Here is a 17,197-nt window from a genome sequence, read left to right on the forward strand (position 1 = left end):
CTCGAGGCTTGCCGTACATAGCTGCCATCTTGAGTCACTGCAAACAACAAAACTTTTCATGATGTCTGGTCATGGGGTTGTGTGATTTCAGGAGGAGACAACTGTACTTACATCCTTACTTATCTGGAGGATTGCATTAACCTTGCATTAACGCTTTTCTTTTGTTTAGCCAAAAACAGAAGGATACAGGTTACAACAGAACGGCAGGAATATCAGCAAATAGCTGGAGTTTTTAAGGAGTTGTGATGTGAACAACAAGGGGTCTGAGACAAAATCAATGATTAAAGTGGTTTATAGTGTATATGAAACCACCCTAAACTGTGGCGAGTCTCTCGTTGCATAACTGATTGTATCTGTATCATAAAGCACCAAAATTCACTGAGAAATATTCCAGAATATATTCCAAAAACCATATTTAGTGTGTTCAAAAGTAAAGTCTTCCTTTTAAACTTTAAAACAAACTTTACATTCTTACAGTGAAGAAAACAAAATAGAATAAAATCTGTTAGTATAAGCTATAGGAAAACACCAGTTTGTATTGTCATCACTGTCAAAGTCACAGCACAGTGATTTAATCTCTACGTGCATGTTACAGAGTGCGTGTGTTGTGTGGTGTGTGTGTGTGTGTGTGTGTGTGTGTTGAACTTGAACTAGCCCCAGGCCTCCAGTCTGCCCAGGGACCATTAAACGCCACACACAAAGAGTCTGTTCTTAAAGCATGGCAGCCATGTTCTCTGGGGAAGCAACCACACAAGCAGGCAGAGCCCACAACAGTCCAAGTCCCAGCATGCAGCCAGACAGATCCTGACAATAAGTATAACTCTGGACTCCATTAAACATGCTAGACTGCTCCTTTACAGAATCACTCACACAATCTATACACACGAACAATAAATCTATAAAGGCATAAATGTCACCTTCAGGCACACAAATGTGCGTAGGAGTCTTTGGTAGACATTTCAAATAAACCCTGTGATTACGCAATTAATATTAATGATGATAGAAGTGGGTAGCTAACAATAAATCTCTCTAACAACGCTTTGCTGTTAAGCAACAATTTACTTTGCAAGGCGTAGTGAGGTAACTGGAACATGTTTGAAATGATAATTTTCTCTCTTGCTTATGTCACTTATATGATGTCCAGCAGTGTCAAAGTAAGTCTAAGCATGTAATGTACAATTTTTTGTGCTATGACAATCAATATGTACACATTAGAGCTTTTCACGCTGGGTTTAACCCCAGGTTATTGTTGTACTGGTATTTTTAGAAGCGAGCTTAGCACTGCATTTACCATGGATTATGAAACCCTGCTCCACACTGTGGTGCAAAATGTGTACATCATGAAACGATGTGATGTTAGAACATAACAGCTAGATGCTTTGCAACAGACACCCAATCAGAAACTAAACAGTGCCTCTGTGCCTCATATCATATGTAAACCAGGAAGTAGCAACACTTAACAAAAGCAGCTCGGCAGCATCAGGTGACAAAACACTGAATATCACAGAAGTGAACACTGAAGCAATAGGGAATTTCATGATACTGAAAAATGAGCAGAAATTGGATATCTGTAAAAGCCTGGTCAAGTACACAACTTAAAAAGGCCAACAAAACATAAGAAAGCTGTGGATGATAACAAGACCTTCTTAGGTCAGCAAACCTGTACTTTTTTCCCCTCACTGAAGTGCAAGACAACCTGTTATTTAAAACGGTCATGCACTGGATTTATCCCATCATGTTTGTTGATGGTGCAAATATGATAATAAGAAAGTTAAGCCAGGATTTAGGAATGTTCCTGGAGTTAACTATTTCAATATTTCAAGTGTTAAAAACCATGTGCGGTGCAGATACTGACCTTGTAGGTTGCACATTAAACTTAAACATTTATAGAACTTTTAACAGGTGACATAGTCAACAAAACAGAAATCCTGATTTATATTAATCCCTAATGAGCAAACCACAGGTGACAGTGACAAGGGAAAAACTCACTCAAAAGGGAATCCATCATCATCTGGGTGACACCATTATAAAACATTTCCCGTCTATAACTGTATAGTACATAGGGTCAAAAAGTGTAACTGTGTAACCAGTTTTAACAGGAAGTCTATCTTGTTAAAGTTCTCAACTGTTTAATGATGGAGACACAAAATGGAACCCACCCTTTTCCGGATGAAGCGATTATAAATCGTTTCTCTTCTATAACCATATATTTTGCTAGTCAAACTTGCGGTCATACAAAAAAAAAAAATCCGGAATTATGATTCAGTCTGAAAGTACTCACCGCTGCTCTTACGGTGGAAAACTCTACCACAGCACTGCCTTTCTTTTTACTCGATATGATAATGTTCAAGATGTCGCCATACTGCAAAGAGAAAATGAGAAATCAAATTCACAACAATCTAAGTAGCTGTAAACCGGTAAAGATTTTATGTGGTAGGTTGGATACATAGCAAGTTTAGGCAGGAGATGTTTAGACAGTAATCCATATTAGAGCTTACATATTTCAGCTGTACACCATTAATAACTATAGCACTATCTATTTGAGTTCTGTCTATGAGAAATGGTGAAATGGTAAAGGTCCATCTTCTGAGAAACAAGTCATCTTTACCGCTTATGGAACCTTTCTGGGGTTTTTTTGCAAATGGTTCTGTGTTTTGTTGAATGAGGGAGCTGAAATGAAGATGGCTCAGCTCCCGAGGCCTGCCAGTAAGATTTAGACTGGGGAGTAATGGGAGGTTTGGCTGGGTTCATTCAATAACCCCTGACCTTAGAAAGGAGTGAAGGATGGGTTTGGATGGAGTATTAGCTTTGCCTGAAGTCCATGTTCACTTAAAGTCATTAAGGAGGCTCCACTAATCGTAGCTGAAGGAAAGAACAAGCACTCAAATAGCTCTGCATCAACAGGTCACCTGTCATGGACAAGGGCTTATTGAGTTATTACCAGAGACTTTTTGTTGAGTAAGGAGGAATGGTTTCTGAGAATGTAAGCCTGCTGGGAACCGATGTTCATTCGCTGGGAAAGGGGAAGTCAGGAACGCAATTGGACGCAAAGGAGCAGAACCTTGCCAACAGTGACAAAGGAGAAGACTCCCAAAGGATTCATCGCTCATATATGTAACTTTTCCAAAGGTTTTTTTTCTAAGGGTTCTGGTGTGATTGCAGCTAGAATGTCCAGTTCCAAAGCATACATAGACCCTTGCCAAATGAAGACTTGAGTCACTTTTTTGCCAGGAATACCTGGCTGCCATCCTATCAAAACTCATTACTTAATTCCTTTTGCTTTCTGAGTTCTAATAATCCATCAGGACAGCCTTGGATTGTGACTTCTATCAAAGATATAAAAGGAAAGTAATCATCTGTAATCTTGGATCTTGCTGACTTTTTCAGTTAATGTTGCTACATTGAAACAGGAGGATATGTTTGGGGAGCATTGGATTGAGGGGGGGTTTAAATTAACGTGAAGTAATCAGTATGATCCGGAATGCTAACAAACCTGCATCTCTGCCAGAAGGTCTCCAAGTCAGTTTCGTGCTTCACCAGGGTGGTACGCATGCTGCTGTGTTGCATGAGAAGAGCACATTTCCCAGCAACTCCCATGACAGCACTAAACATACCAGCAAAGACGGCTAAGCGAGAGTGGCGTGCAGCTCTTTAAGAGGGCACTCGCAGTGCCCTCGGCACTTTTTGCTGCTACAAAAAATTTAATGGCACTTGCATAAGAGGGAGAAGTAAAAGTATTTAAACAGTTGATGTCATGCAGGCCTGAAAACCTGGGGCGCTGGACACCAGACCTCACTCATTAGCAAGAGAAACAGCTTGTTCGTGTGTGAGGACGCTTTCTCACACTTGTTAAAATATGCTGCAGCAATCCAACCAGACTGCAGTGTTTGTTTTAGCCTAATGGGTCAATATAGAAACGAGGAAATATACAGAGATAAATCACTAAGGTTATTTTCCAATGCAAGTTGAAATGGGAGATAAATCAGTGTGTCACCTTCTGAAGGAGGCCTTGAAGAACTTCCTGGGAATATCCACCATTGGTGTCGTCATCTTTTTTACACTTCCACTTCAGCTGAAAGAGAGAGAGAGAGAGGTGTCTGTTGCTTTGTATCTAATTTTACATATAATTCCATAGCAATAAATAAATACGCAGTGATATTCTTTGCACAAAATCACAAACACAAAACAAAAACCCTGAAAAACAGCTATTTATTCATAATGGCTGTGTGTAAGGTGGTTAACGTGGCTGTCGTTAAAAATCTGCTAGAAGGGGGATTGGGGGTCTCATTCTGATGCCCCACAGAGATAAATGTGGAACAAGAACATGAAGGTCAAGGAGCAGAAATCAGACTTTTTTATTAGACCTGAACCTCAACAGGCCCTAGCATTCACAATAAACTGTTTCTCTTATTTTATAATGAAGAGAAAGGAAGGGATTGATTAAACTAACATGGAAGCCTGGGGTACTCACAGCAGTGACTCACCTGCTAACCACTAGATATTTTAATGATGCGCTAACAGTCACCAGACTCATTTACAGATGTTAGTGGTGCCAGTGAGATTTTTTTTTTTTTTTTGAAAGGAAGTGTGGATAGCAGCTGGAGAAATCCTTTATAGAGTGTCAGGCTTGTAACTGTGGTGGAGTATATGAATGTGAACAGGTCATTCAGAGTGCTTGTGGCGTTTTACGTGCTAACATTTACTTCTAGCTCCGAATTTTCATGGTTCTACTTAATCAGCTATTAGAGATAGCCTGAAATGTACCCTACTGTTTACATGGTTAGACTTGTAGCAGAGAGCCTCCATGCTTCCACAAGCTGTCATTTCTCCTCATAAATCATGGGAGCATTCGCAACTGCTTCCATTTCATTTCATTCATCAAGAAACTGCTTCTGGGAATCACTTGGTTATGTTGTTATGATCTGAGTGTTCTTCTCTTCTATTCCTATTAAAAATAAAATAAAATAAAGAGTCAGCAGACTTTAAATGATGCTCCAATTTTGAAAGGAGGACATTTTCCAGGTTAAACAACACTCCAAGCATTTTTCATAGTCACATGCTGGGATTCTCTGGCAACTTCTTCGGTACATTTCAGACAACCCAACCATATAGCTACAAATAAGAGCAATATTTTTTTTCCTTCCTGAACAAAAGCAAACGCCCTCACACGAAAAATAACACTACCTCACGCGAGATGGTTGGGTCTGGGTTTTTTAGCTCATTTTTCTAAGCCGTGGTGAATGATGGTTTTCATCAGAGTTGCCCGCAACACACCAGAAAAAGGATCTAACCGGTGAAGCTCCCATGCAAGCCGAGGACAACACATAAGGATTCATATACTGGCTCCATATATAAGATATATACATAAATAAATAAACAAATCTACACAGGACACAGGTATGAGTAGTAAATAAATAAATAAATAAAAAAATGTTAAAGTCATGTCAAATCCTTTTATGATCCCTAGGTCATATAGCCACTAAAAAAACTCAAGAAGAAAAACAAATATGAATGATAAAGAAAAGAAAACCAATAATGCAATAGTCAAATTCTTTTTGGGTAAGGGTCTCCTAACACAGCACCTCTTGATTTGGTAATTTTACTAAATTTTCCTTGCAAAAAAAATAGTCCAGAGTGCAAGAGTATCTCCTCTGCACACCCCTCTTCAAGTCCACTCTGACTACACAATTCCCAAATGTTGATCGTCTTTTTACGTTTGAACCTTTATTAACATGGTGGAAGATGACATTTTTCTTCAGCTGTCTAGCAGAGACTTGCATGTAGATTGTTATTTGAAGCTATTCATGATTCCCTCTATCTTGAAGAGATCTCCAGTCTCAGCTGAAGAGAAGCATCTCCAAAGTATGATGCTACCACCACCATGCCTCACCACGTATATGGTGTTTTTTGGACAATAAACTGTTCTAGAATTATGCCTAGAAAGTTCTGTCTTGGCCTCATCAGTCCAGAAAACATTTATCAACATGGTTTAGGAGCATTTAGGTGGGCTCGAATGTATTTTTCGTGAGAAAGAGCTTTGTCTAGACAATCTACCCCATGTGAGGAATATGAGAGATGGTTCTCACATGCAGGGAGCGTCCAGCAGTTGCCAGATTTTCCTGCAGCTATTATAATGTTGGAGTAGGTCTCTTAGCAGCCTTTCCGATACATTTTCTTCTTAGTCCTTACATTTCTTTTGGAAGGACGTCCTGTTCTTAATGATTTTACTGTGATGCATAATTTTTTCCACTTGGTGATGATAGCCTTTACGGTGTTCCATTGTAGTAATCTAATGTTTTGGAAATTTTTTTGTATCCCTCTACTGATCGATGCTTTTCAACAGTGAGATCCTATACATGCTTTCCCTTTAAGGATCATGGCTTCAGCAGATAGAAGAAACCCGAAATGAAAATCCTCTAGACATGACTTTGAATGGAATTGGTTCCTTAAAAGAGTCACATGCCCAGTTATGAAAGGGTATGTACATTAACGCAACCAGGTTAATCCAAGGGTTTTGTTTTTCTTTTTTTTAACCCTAAAATGTTATTTTGTTGGTTGCTATATTAATGTGAAGGTAGTAAAATATCTGACACTATTTATCTCAGTTTCGGCAACTTTAAAAGGGGTGTGTAGACTTTTTTTTTTTTTTTTACCATCCACAGTAAGTGTTGACATTCTAGGCAGTTCCTTTAAATAAACTTCAAGGAGCAGCGATGTACTGTGAAAGAACTTCTGAGTGACTCCTTAAAGGAAAACAAGTCGTATCTCTTACAGGAAAAAAAAAAAAGAATCAATGTCAATGGCCATAAAAGGTAAAGCCTTTCCTTCCCAGACAGAGAGTCTCAGAGTGTTCAAGATATCTAAGAAGTATATTTAGTGCAAATGAATGTAATTTAATAGCATATGACCTGAAATTTACCTCTGGTGTATATTTTTTTAAATGAGCATATACATATCACTTACTTAATTCATTAGAGTTGAGAGCAGTAAGAAGTACACTGATGTGATTAATAACACCAAGCCATTAGCTAACACTGAACTGTGTCCACTAATAAGACAAGCTGAAGCCATTCCAAAGGCAACAGGATAGGGCTTACTTTATGTAGTTATAATTCTTCCTAGGATCTGCCAGAAGTATTGGATGCAGAGTGAAGCTTCATTTAAAGGGAATTTGGGGAAATAGGAAAGGGTTACAGGGTCATATACAGCCTGTTTAAGAAAGTTTGGTTTCCATAATAAACACATGAAATGTTTTTTTTTTGCAGGACTTCATATTTAATGGCATCCAATCTGTGTACCATGTGCATAGACATAGACAAGAGCACTTTTCCTGGCTCTAGCATGCTTTAAATAAAAGCAATTCATGTAATACCTTTAATTAAAGATCTGCATTTGCAGAGGAAAAAAAACAGGTCAAATATCTAAACAGTGGCAAAAGTACCTTTAATTTAGGGGTGACCTTTCTTTTGTCTTGCTGTGCTGATGGCAAATCTGTCGAGAGAAAACATGGAGGTGGGGTTGGAGATGGAGTGAGAGATGGTGACATAATCCAGTGTCACTGTTCACAACAATTATATAATCATCATATGAACACGCATTTACACTAAGAACAATGAGGAGCTCATGGAAGTTTGTTTTTCCTTCAGTTCTGCAGCGCACACACCTCATCCCACACTTCATCTACCTCGCCCGTTCTGTATTTTCATTCTATTTGCTGCGTTTACGCCTCTATCATCCTGCTGTTTATTTTTAATATCCGTAGTTGAATAAACTAATCATTTTATTAATCAAATAACACCTTGCATGATGCAACATTTGCATCATAGGCTGTGTATCGAGATTACAAAAAATGTAATAACAGTGCAATTTTTAAGAAATGGTAAATTGGTTTGGTTTATGGATAGCATGTGTACAAAATGTTTTGCATGTGAGTTGGATATTGCATAAGCTCCAAGTAATAATAGCACGTAAGTACCTGCATGTGTGGACTGAGCATTGAGCCTCCACTCCCTCTCTTTCTGGATCTGCTCTCGAATCAGTCTCTGCTCTTCTTGCAGCTGTCTGGAGCCCTCTTCTCTCAAGCGGGCAATCTGCACACACACACACACACATACACACACACACACACACAAGACAAAACCCAGTCAACAGTCTTAGTTTACTGCAGACATATGCCATGTTAGCATGCACCAGCACACAAATCATGCTTACATAACACATCAACGCATACTCAGTGCTATAGGAATTTCTTCAAATCTGACCAAAACCGCAGTGCACTATGTACTATTCGAAAGCATATGAACTGCAGTAACCCTAAACCGGGTCTCTTAATACGGAACACCGCCACCTACTGTCTGTCAACAAATTAGGCTTCCACATATCTAAATTCAAACCATGCTCCAGCCATGGGAGAACCCAATCAAAAATTTCACTCCGCAGGCACGTGAAAAATTTCATTCATTATTTCCCTTTATGAGTATAAGGCAAATTATTCTGCAGTTTGACCACAATTAGTGTTCAAAAAAGATCAGTAAGCGAAGAGCGGATACCATGTGGAAGCCGTGGTTTTCGTTAAGCCATCAGGAGAAATTTATAACAAAAAAAAAACCAGGTTCAAGCCAACAGACAGAGACTGAATGAGTATCAAGTTAGAGAAATAAACCTGCTAACTGATTTCTTTTGTTTAGTATATGCAGGGACAATTTAGAGGGAATGAGGTACACTGAACTGCAGCAGTGACTTACTCTATTTGCTTGAAAGCAGCTTTGTTATTAGGAAAAACAGGAGGCATTAGTCTCATTCCATTCTAATGATTTTAAACAGTATCAGAGCTAATGAAAGAAAGAATTCATTCGTTACTTGAACAATGACACTACTATGTAGGCAATTTGACAGGAGTTCTAGTTGATCCGTCAATTAAACCACTACATTTACGTGATAGAGATGTCATCATATCATACTGCAATATAATTCTTGTGTAAAACACGATATGTATCATGACATATAGGTTTCATATATCATCCAGTAAAACTCTAGTTTTAAAACTGCAATATTTCCTCAATTAAAACAAAGATATTGATGACACCTTAATATGTACTTTTCATATTATAAGCATTATATAAGTATTATAACTCTACTTAATACTTAAACGGAGCACCTAAGTACTTAAAAGGATTTAACATTAAATCAGCTGCTGATTATTGACAAAAATATTTATTTTAAATACACAATTATTGGTAACACTGCTACGTTTTTTCATAAACAGCAAACTTTTCTTTCTCATTTTACAGACTGTCAGGTTTTGTCAGATTAGATGCTTTGTTACAACCTTACAATGAATGTGCACTTCGTGTATATTTCAATTTAAATGGGCCAGGATTCAAGATGGGAGATTTTTTGGCCGTGGTTGTCTTTGGCATTGTTTGTTGGCATGTTTGGTTCGTTTATGTTTAAATAGAAAAAGGGTTACTGTAATGTTGACTGTTATGTGACTCACACATGCTACCAATCAGAAGAATCTGCAAAATAAAAAAAAATCTATAATAAAATATATAATATATATATATATATATATATTTCTTATATAAGATAAGATAAACACATAAGCTCAGAACTGTGTGTGTGTGTAAAGCTCCAAATATTTAAAGATCTTTTTTTTTGTTTTGGTCCAAAAACTCAGTTCTTACTTCCTCTTCTAAAGTCCGGGTGATTTTGAATTCCTCTGTTTTCTGTGTTTCTGCCTCTGCTTGCCGTTCACGAGCCTCTAAGTCTGCAGACCACCGCACAAAAAAAGAACAAAGAAATGTAAAAATTAGCCAATTCGACATGACCCGAAAGCATTCAAACAGAGTAGAAAATCATCGAGCTCTGTAATGTATTCTTGGCTAAGTGTATTGAATAACAGAATCAGATAGAGGAAAAGTTGAAGGTGAAGAAGGCTGAGAAGTTTGTCGACAATGAAGAGACAAAGACACATCACCTAATTTGATCTTTTTCCTCTTGTCATCTAGTCTGTTGTTTCTCTCCTCGGCTTGTTTCTTCGCAGCACGGACCTTGTCGTAGGCGGCCTGGACAGGATACGTTCATGACGCAAAAACGACATCAAGTTGCGTTCACAATTAAAACTTAAAAACCTTGAAAACTCTTTGCCTGACATTCAGGTCATTTTCATGCAGCACTCACTCATAACGGAACTGTTTTCAATTATCGGTATACGATCCACTTCGAAACGGAACCTCATAACTAGTAATGCAGCAGTTCCTATTTGTTTAAGCAAAGTAAATAAATAAAAAAAACAGAGCAAGGTATATAATGCTGCCTTGTGTAAATGTCAGTGCGAGTGCTGAATGAGCAGTAGTTCATTTGATGTTGTTTAGACAATTTTCTTACCCTTGCCGCTGCATCAGTCAGCACCTCGAGGGCCTGGGAGAGCTGGTGGAAGAGCTCAGCTGTGTACGACAGACAACAATGAACAATCAAGTACAATTAAACACAGGCCTAGTTTACGGTTAAGTTTAAGGACAGTTGTGCCTGTGTGTCTTCTTCGCACGAAAGACAAAACCATGAAATCACCATTCAAAACATATGTTTGACTGACGGTTGCCCTGGTGGAAAGCAGAGAGAGAGAGAGAGAGAGAGAGAGAGACAGACTGAGAATGCTGAAAAAAGAAAAAAAGGAACATAAATGGAAACATTCTGTGTGGTGAGAATATGGTAACTTGACCACAGTTCACACGTGCATGTTCACAGTTAAATGAGGGATCTTAAATAATTATAATGATCGGGGTGGGCAATTTACGAGTGGCTCGTGTTAACCCACATTTGCAGCATTAAAAGAGAGCGTTCAGTCTCACGAAAGCCGTTTCCTCTAATGACGACCTGCCGCTTTTCTCACGTAAACCTGGAGGCCCTCTGCCACAGCTCCTATTAAGCCCTGTAGAGGAGCCGAAAAAAAGGGGTTCCACACAAAAACCCTTGCCCCCCAACCCCCTTTCCTCAACCCCAGAGCCCACTCTCCTTCAGCACTTTAATGACTCTTTTCTGGCATGACTGCCTTTCTGTTTCTCACTAATAAGTGATGGCGATGGAGCACGCACATTAGTACTGGAGCATGCACATTAGTATTGTGCATTTTAAACAATCATTACAACCCCCTCATTATACACATCTATCTATCGTAATATTTAAAAATTAAGAACTACCTTCAGCTGGGTTGTGGAAAAAGTTGTGGAAATTGAAAATAAATAAATAAATAAATAAATAAACATCTAGCTACTATTAAGCAGGTAATTTTGTTAGCTTCCTGAAGCAGGCTCATGACCGAGCTGCATTTTGTTATTTATACTGAAATGTCTCGTCTGTGGGGGACAAAGTGTTCTGTCCTCTGAGTCAAATTACGCTGTTTAAACGCTGATTAGAATTGTTGTGCCGTGCACCAGACGCTTGATTATGCGCCGTTTTTTCTTCCGTCATCATTAGAGAACGTCTGTGAAACCAATCGCCAATGTTATAAAAGCTCTAAACAGTCATTCCTTCACTTTTTACATTCTCTCTACATGCTTATAAGGCAAAAAATAAACACATTTTTTACCAGAAAAATTTTATTAGAAAATGTAAAGTAATGGCTTCACCTCTGACTGTTACAAATCGCTGACACAGGAAACGTCATCCAAAAATCCTTAATAAATATCTTCTTCCAGAATATTTGGTGTGATAAACCTTTGCTTTATAAAAATGCATTAAATGTAATTTTTTGTAGTTTTATAAGCAGGAAGAATCTGCTGAACTTTTTCGAGAGACTCAGACGGTCACATGTGCTTCTGTTCATTGAAGGTAAATAACCCCAGGGCCTTCCTTAGGTGCTTGGTCTGAAAAGTGTTATATTATTTAATATGTTGCAGTGTCTTTCTTTACTGGCATACAAATGTTTCTCTGTAATAATTTCTATTAAAAAAAGTAATGTTTGCAAATGTAGAAAGTTATTGTACTAAAAAAGCTGAAATAAGCATCAAATATAAATCCATCCATCTATCTAACCCTATACAGGGTTGCAGGAATCCTGGATTCTTTCCCAGCAGACTCGAGGCACAGGGCAGGAGACCCGCTGAACAGAGTGACAAACCATTGCAGCATACAATCACACACACACACACAAATACACACACAAAAACACACACACACACGCATTCATACACTACAGACAATTTAGAGACTCTAATCTGCAGCAGGCTCCACACTCAGCCTTTTGGGACGCCGGTGTTCAGTATGAGGTCTATTAGTTAGGAAGTTCATAATCCATCTGCATATAGATGAACTGTGCTGGACACAGACACACACACACACAACTGAGAACTGCTCTCAACAGAGAACTATACTGTGCTGGACACAGACACACACACACACACAAATTGTCCTGTTTGCACGCATATGTCACTTTATATTGATCCTGTTTACTTGTTAACTTTAATATTTGTACTCACAACACTATTCTTTTGCACAGAGTCGCTATATGTTGTTTGTCTGCACTGTCTTGTCTTGTCATCCTGTGCACTTCTGTTGTATGTCTAGTTTTACTAAAGATTGCACCTTAAGTATAGTTTAGCTTTATCTCTATGTTAGCTCTATGTTTGCCTGCGTCACCTGTACTTTGTCTTTGTTATGTGTAGCATAAGGAGGAACGTTGTTTCATTTCACTGTGTACTGCATCAGCTATATATGGTTGAAGTGACAATAAAGCTTCTTTGACTTTGAGATTAGTTTTATTTTTATTTCAACATATTTGCATGTTCTCCCCGTTCTTGGTGGGTTTCCTCCAGGTGCTCCAGTTTCCTCCCACAGTCCAAAGACATGCTTCTAGGCTGATTGGAGTCTCTAAATTGCCCATAGTGTGCGATTGCGTGAGTGAATGTGTGTGTGTGTGTGTGTGCCCTGCGAAAAGTTGGCATTCCGTCCACGGTGTATCCTGCCTTGATGCCCGATGACGCCCGAGATAGGCACAGGTTCCCCGTGACCCGATGATAGATCGGATAAGCAGTACAGACAATGAAATGGAATGGAATATTTGGCATCATTTTAGAAATGCATTACTGCATCACTGACCAAAACTGCAAAGCATTTGCATGGATAGCGCTTTTCAAATTCCCTAACAAAAGTTGCTCTTTATTGTTACAAAATATTAACCGGACAAATCTATAAGATTTGCAAGATTTCATTTAAATGTGGAGAACTTTCACCTGTGTTAGACGTTTCTTATCATTTGGTGTGACCGCCCATCATGCAGCATAAGCAATAACTGCAATAATGCTATTAAAATGAGAGATGAAAAATCTCTGAGTTCTGCAGCTGAAATATTATTCAGTAATACAGTTTGCTCAAATAAATATTTCTCTTGCCATTTTTATTAGTTTGTGGAAGCAAAAACTTGTAAAGCCTGTAATATGCTTGAACAGGGAGGTATGCAGTTATAGGACAAAAATATAAGTTCATGACTAATAATGCATGCATGTTTTTACAGTAATTATAATACTTTGTCCTAAAATTATAGCACGGCATTAAGGAAATATTTGGAGAGCAAACCACCATCACATTACATGATCATTTTTAAGACCATGGTCAATTAACATAGAGGAAAAACTGCTAAATTCACATAACTGTGTGTTTTTATATAAATATACTGTATTCTGCAAATGAGTCGGGCCTTTTATTTTTTTTTAGTACAGATTTTGTTATAGATGTTTATTTTATGACTACATTCTTCAGTTGGTACAAAAACATTTTATGCTTCCAAACATGACTTTTCCAACAAAAATGAAAGGTTACTGGAAAAAAAGATGTTTGTATGTCAGTAAAGAAAGCAACATATTACATAACAGACCACTCAAAAAAAACATAGAACTGAAGATCTAGAACTACTGAAGCAGATTTCAGGAAAATGTAGCAACTAATTTCCTTACACAACTGCACAAACCTGAGATTACTGATGTTGACTTTTAGTCTGTTTAGTTTATTACTGTTTACTGCTCTTTATCAAGGCAAGAAGCTTTTCTTGTCATTTGGACCATATACAGCTGATACACTACACAGTGAAATGAACAACTCCTCTAGGACCCTAGAGCTACATAAGAGCTACATATGACAATACAGAACTAAGTGCTAATATGTAAATTAACCAATCCACAAAGTGAATGTGTACAAACAATTCAAGACATATTTTTTTACATAGAAATGCTTAATGCAAGTAATTAAGAAGGCAGAGGGGCACGATGGTGCAGTGGTTCACCTCAGATCCGATTGCTGCCTCCACCCAATGTGCACAAAGTTTGCATGATCCCCATGCATAGGGTTTCTTCCGGTTTCTACCACCAGTTCAAAGCCTACATGTGCTGTAGGCTTACTGCATCTGTAAATTGTCTGTAGTATGTGAATGCGTGTGTGTGTGTGTGTGTGTGTGTGTGTGAGTGCACCTCGTGCAGGACCATAGGGATAACCTCAAGGCTCCCTGTGTAGGACCTTGTGAAGTATAAGCAGTACAGAAAAAGATTAAAGGGGATGGATGGATGGATGGATGGATGGATGGATTTTTGAAGGCATTTTTCCTTGCATGAACCAGACTTCTGCCAGATTGTCAGATTTTATTTTTATATTTTAAAATACGCCTTTTAAAATCCTTACTCATCAACAACCTGTCTCTTATTTTAATCATGTCCGAGCGTAGACAGTTCAGACTGTGACATCCTCATGAAATGGAGGCAGGGCTTTTTATTTTTACAAGCTGTCTATCTGACACTAACCCTGTCGGTAACACATTTAGAGAACTGTGACAACAGCATTCTATCTGTTATTCTATATGCTGTGATTTATTTGTATATTTCATTATTAGGCTTTGGATTTTTATAATTTAATGTCATGATTAAACTGTGAATAATGTTTGCAAGATCGAAAATGTATACAGAAATATTACTCCTTTATATGCTTCAATGTTCAATTTATTTCAGTATGTAAAAACTGTACTGATTTCCCAAAAGATGCAGTTAGTTTATTAGATAAAAATCCACCACACAGTTCAGAGTAGTGTGTATGTTATAACTGACTGAAGCCCATCTGTAAGGAATGAATAGAAATGGACCAGCATAAGACAATGATACCAGAATGTCTAGAATGTGATGGTAGGGATCGTGTGCGTGTGTGTGTATGCACAAGTGTGTGTGCACGTGTAATCTTGCTTCATGTTTCACACTGCTTATACTTTATCCAGGATTAAAACTAAATCCTGGCTATTCATAATCCAACATTTCACCCTGTATATTCTAAACCCATGCTTAACATTTTATTTGTATATTTGTGCTGTCATCAACCATAATTGGATAAATACAGAGCATGACCTCTTTAAATAACGGCTTGTCTGGAACCTTCATATCAGTAACAATCCTCTTTGACAGTTTTAAGTCTCGTGAGACATCCAGTTTCGCCCGAACAGACTTTTCTGAGCATGACTATTACAACAATTAAAAAAAAAAATCACTCCAACTGACTCTATTTCCGTCACCATTATGGTACAACTACTGTTTATACAACACACAGTTTCTGAGACTGTACAAAACATGTGATATGAGGCACGTGCTGTTCGATTTCTTATCAGGTGTCTGTTACTAAGCGTCTAGCTGTAATATTGTAACACCACATCATTTCACACTGTACACCTATGGCACAGAAATGCAAGGTTAACGTTGCAAAAGCCGTGCAAACCCTGCATCAGTGCATCATAACCCCGGGGTTAAAAGCAGGGTTCAGAACAGCGATAGTCTCAGCCTCAGACATCACACCCACAAACCATTGGCTGAACGTCTGATGTATACAGCACTCAAAATCAGAAACATTTCATTATCTTATTAATTGGATTCTATAGGATTTGTGGGAGACGCGTGTCACTTTTTTTAAATGGTCCGCATAGAAAATTCGAACATCGAAGACGGAAACCACCGCAATTACAACTGTAACAATGAGTGATTATGAGGATCAGCAAAATGCAGGATTTTCCAAATTATGTGAAGTCTGCGGTATAGACTCATTAATTTGAGAATCATTAATATGAATGATCTATGATTGCACGCCGGTCTGTAGGGACATCAATTTTTTCATTTTCATGCCCCTAAACAAAACAACCTGTGATTGGTTGCTTCAAATGTCACTTAGACACCCTGTTGGGCCATCCTTGGCCAATAAAAGCTGCAATGGAGTCCAGACTTTCTGACATGAGTCTGAAGCTCTGGCTACTAAAGACTAAAATGGCGATAAATTTCCACAGACCTACATGATGGATAAACAGAGACTGCACTTGGATGAGTTACCCACTCCGCCGCCATGTCAGCGTCACTATTGTGTAAAGAACAATCCATCACCCTCAGCAGCATCAGTGGTCCTGTGGTGATTTATTTCCACTGATGGATGAGGTAAATACAGCTCACAAATCGTGCTGAGCAACATGTGAGGTGCTATATTTCACAAAAGTGCAACAATGTGGTCTTCAAGCTATACCCAAGAGACACGATAGGATTGTGCCAGAATTGTGCGATATAATTGATAATGATTGAAATAATTATTTAATCTCAATAATCCATGTCACATTGTCTAGGTGAATTTTGAAAGTCAGTTCATGGAGCGTCCACAAGAGAAACTTGCCTCTCCCCCCCTTACTCTGCCCCCTTCGTGGCTTCCTCTTGTCGTGTGAGAGCGTAAATGACATGCATCTGAGGCCGCATTCTCTGCAGCCTTCTCGGTTTTCGTTTCTGGGAAAGCCAGCCCCATCTCATTGGGCTCTGAACCCCCATTACCCCCTCGTTTGCTGACTTAATCAGGATTCAGCCCCGGCATCCAGAGACCGCACGAGCCTCAATCAAAACCATGCCGCGCAGCTTCCTTGTCCAAGGTGCAGATTCACGTTTTCGAACACTGAATTACAATTCCAGGCCTGTTGAATTTTGTTCTCGGGACTGTCCCAAGAGACCCGTGGTGTGGGGATATGAGAGAAACTGCCTGGATTTGTCTGAACCACTAACCACACCAGCCACAGGCTTTTGTGAGTATGATGCTTGGGTTAAAGGCAGGATTAACTCAAACTAAACATGTTGGAATGACTCCATATGCTTTAGAATAGCACAATGCTGAAAACACAAGGCCACACGTCCTCGATTGTAACTGA

At 38.6% G+C, this 17,197-nt stretch overlaps 1 protein-coding gene across 1 annotated transcript in view; it reads right to left on the reverse strand.

Moving 5' to 3' along the window:
- dnajc17 (DnaJ (Hsp40) homolog, subfamily C, member 17) overlaps positions 1-17,197 on the reverse strand; it is a 54,724-nt gene that overhangs the window by 23,596 nt on the left and 13,931 nt on the right. The window contains exons 3-9 of the mRNA XM_058399117.1: positions 10,390-10,448; positions 9,980-10,067; positions 9,687-9,769; positions 7,976-8,090; positions 7,442-7,491; positions 3,995-4,072; positions 2,282-2,362 (exon numbers count right to left, since the gene is read on the reverse strand). Of these exons, the coding sequence (XP_058255100.1) occupies positions 2,282-2,362; positions 3,995-4,072; positions 7,442-7,491; positions 7,976-8,090; positions 9,687-9,769; positions 9,980-10,067; positions 10,390-10,448 (554 nt within the window). The remainder of the gene's footprint in view (positions 1-2,281; positions 2,363-3,994; positions 4,073-7,441; positions 7,492-7,975; positions 8,091-9,686; positions 9,770-9,979; positions 10,068-10,389; positions 10,449-17,197) is intronic.

This window comes from Hemibagrus wyckioides, linkage group LG09, assembly GCF_019097595.1.
Source record: "Hemibagrus wyckioides isolate EC202008001 linkage group LG09, SWU_Hwy_1.0, whole genome shotgun sequence".
Lineage (NCBI taxonomy): Eukaryota > Metazoa > Chordata > Actinopteri > Siluriformes > Bagridae > Hemibagrus > Hemibagrus wyckioides.